Raw genomic sequence first — 3094 nt, forward strand, 5'->3', positions numbered from 1 at the left:
TTAATTTTCTATGTGTATTTTATATTCTAACATATATTTTATACTAGTTATTGATTTTAATATAAACGTAACATATCCATTTATATTAGTTAGGGATAAAAATAGAGTAGTGTAAATTTCATATGTAAAATTTTGTATCAAACTTGTCCATTAGAAAAAAAAAATCACCATATGATCTCTTCTAAGGAAACATTCATCCTTTTTTTCGTACACTGATTTTTCAATTTCCTTTCGCCACTAATTATATATAATTGTAAATTACTTTTATTTGTGAGTATATCCTTATTTTGTATAACTTTTTCAATCAAATTCTTACAAAATTATGCTTAAAAATAAATATTTTTGTATGGGACAAGAACCTAATCACAAATTTTTGTAAAATATGAAAGCTTAATTATAAATTTTTAAAATATATGAATTTATTTACAAAATTGATAAAACTACAGAAACCATCACTTTAATTAGTTAAACCTTTATATAAATATGAAGGTAATTAAATTAGGAGTTAATGAAAAGAAAGAAATACATACATAAAATGCAGTAACAGTTCCTGCAGAGTTTCCTCCAACAAGCTTGATCTTCATGTCAAATCTTCCAAACAAGAATTGATCCTTGGTAGCAACCCCAGAACCAGAATATTTATCCATTGAGAGAGACATGCTTTGTCCACCATCAGAAATCTTAACCCTATCATCTCCAAATAGAAGGTCAAAATCAGTGTTGAAATTCCCACCATATGCAATTGTGCTGAACCCTAACAACATACAAAGAAGGAGAAAATATGAACCACCCCATGAAGGAGCCATTTTTTTAATTATTAATTCAATTTTTCCTTTTTGTTTTTGGGAAATTGATTATTAGGGGAATTATTAATGATTAATTTATATAAAAAGTTTGTACGAAATTAAAACATTTGGGTGTGACAAATTGTTGCAAATGAAGGTGTCTAATCTGTCGAATACAACCGCAATGTTGCTGTTGCAATTGCAGTTGCAAACAACAATTTGAAAAATTGAAAAAAAATGTTGGTTCTTTTTGTTTTGTTTGAGAAAGATGATGAGAGGGATATGAAGATAGTTGGTGGTGTCTCTTGACATTTTGACGTTGGACAAAGAGTCAAACCTCAAAATTAGGTACTTCCTTAAATAGAAAAATGCTAAACTATGATTATATTTTTTTGTAATAAATAAGAATAATTTTGTCTTCCTTATACCTAATAATTAGGTATACATGCACATGCATATATTAAGAGAAATTCTATGTTAAGAAACCGTTTAATAGTTGGGAAAAATTTTAGGTGCATCAGAAACACCGATGTTCTAATTATTTTAACCGTTGATCTGAATTATAAAAAATATATAATATATATTAATTAAAATCAACTGTTTAAATAACTGGAACACCGGTGTTTCTAGTACACTTGAAATTTTTCCTAATAGTTGTACCACTGGAAAAACATGAGCTTGCTGTTTCAACGAGAATACATTATTTTTTTAGTTGAAAACTCAAGTGCAGTCAACTTCACGTGAAGTTGATAATTGAGAGTCGTTAGATGATTTGACTAATTTGACTAAATTTTCATCTAACGGCTCTCAACTATCAACGTCGACTGTACCTGAATTTTCACCATTTTTTTATTTTACAAATATTCCGTATTAACATTTAATTTAGTTCATTTTTTTATTTATTTTTCAAAATCACCATTGGTAACAATATTAAAGTGACAACAATTAGCCAAAGTGTGGTGTGTGAGAATCCTATATAGGTTGATAGATGCATCAAACTGTCTGTGACATGTCAACTTAGCATAAAATTACCATATAAAAATAGATAAAACATTTTTTTATTTTAGTAATTAAACCCATTAAGAAGTTGACTTCAGCTGAAAAATAATTATTGGGCCACAACTAAACAAACACACTCATTTAATTTTATTTTTAATTATTTTTTAATTTCTTTTTCCTACCTCCAAACATTATAATTTCAGCCACCACTATCCTAGTCAACTGCAAAGTATTTATTATCACTTTGTATCTAAGTTACTAAAAAAAATAAACAAATAATATTTAATAAATTTTACATGATTTACTTTTTATTTTAAATATTTTATTTTATTTTTTTTTAAAAAGTTAAGCAATTTAAGTACCATAACAAAGGCATTATAGAACTTACCTTAAATTTATTAATGGTTCTGTTATCTAATAAGGAACATAAAGTTTAAAATTGTTGAAATTGAAAATTTAGCTATAGAGCTAGAGAGTATAATTGGCTCAGTAAAGAGTAAAGAGTAAATAAAGACCCTATTTGTCCAATTTGTCTCCAAAATTAAGAGACAGTGAAACATTTTGCTGTTCTCGTAGGCCTATGGATTGTAGTAGAGTTGCCATGTTTGGATCTCAAACTTTAGCTTTTGCATGTTGGGCCCAATAAATATTTCTATATAGATACACAATTATACACACAGAAACATGAACCAATTAGTTAGATTACTTTAGTGGTTAGTTCATTAATATGTTTAAATAAGTGTTGAGATTATGTCCAAAAAAAAAAGTGTTAAAATTCGAATTCTGTCTTATGTATCTAACAATCCATTGGTTAGCGACAAATCTAGGGATGGCAAACGAATCAAAACTCGCAGGGTCGGCTCGCGTAACCCGCCAAGAAAAGGCGAACTGCACTAAAAATTTGAGACCATCAAACTTAAAAAGTCCGTCTAACACGAACCGCCTAATCTCGTGGGCTTCAGCGGGGCGGGGCAAATTTTTTTTTTTTTGTCATGACTTTTTTTAAAAATTTTTATGATGTTATTGATCAACAAGAGGATGAAGATGATAATTAAATATGTTCATGTTTTATGTTTGATTGATTACAAACATGAAGATGTTTAATTAAAACATGTCTATTTTTGGCTGATTTTCTTTGGTTACCAAACATTTCCGTAATCATATATTTTGCACCATGTTTTGTTTTGCTTTGGACAATGTTGGTTTTATTATTTTGTTTCAAAAAATTTGATTTATAGTTATATTTATTACATATTTATGGTTATAAAGACTTTAATGATTGTGAAATTAGAAATTATAACTTTTTTATG

General features: G+C 27.8%; 1 protein-coding gene across 1 annotated transcript in view; it reads right to left on the minus strand.

Moving 5' to 3' along the window:
* The window catches only part of LOC107644042 (xyloglucan endotransglucosylase/hydrolase 2-like), a 2515-nt gene extending 1461 nt beyond the window's left edge, over window positions 1-1054 (minus strand). The window contains exon 1 of the mRNA XM_016347821.2: window positions 531-1054. Coding sequence (XP_016203307.1) covers window positions 531-806 — 276 coding nt within the window. The 5' untranslated portion in view covers window positions 807-1054. The remainder of the gene's footprint in view (window positions 1-530) is intronic.

This window comes from Arachis ipaensis, chromosome B01 (assembly GCF_000816755.2).
Source record: "Arachis ipaensis cultivar K30076 chromosome B01, Araip1.1, whole genome shotgun sequence".
NCBI lineage: Eukaryota > Viridiplantae > Streptophyta > Magnoliopsida > Fabales > Fabaceae > Arachis > Arachis ipaensis.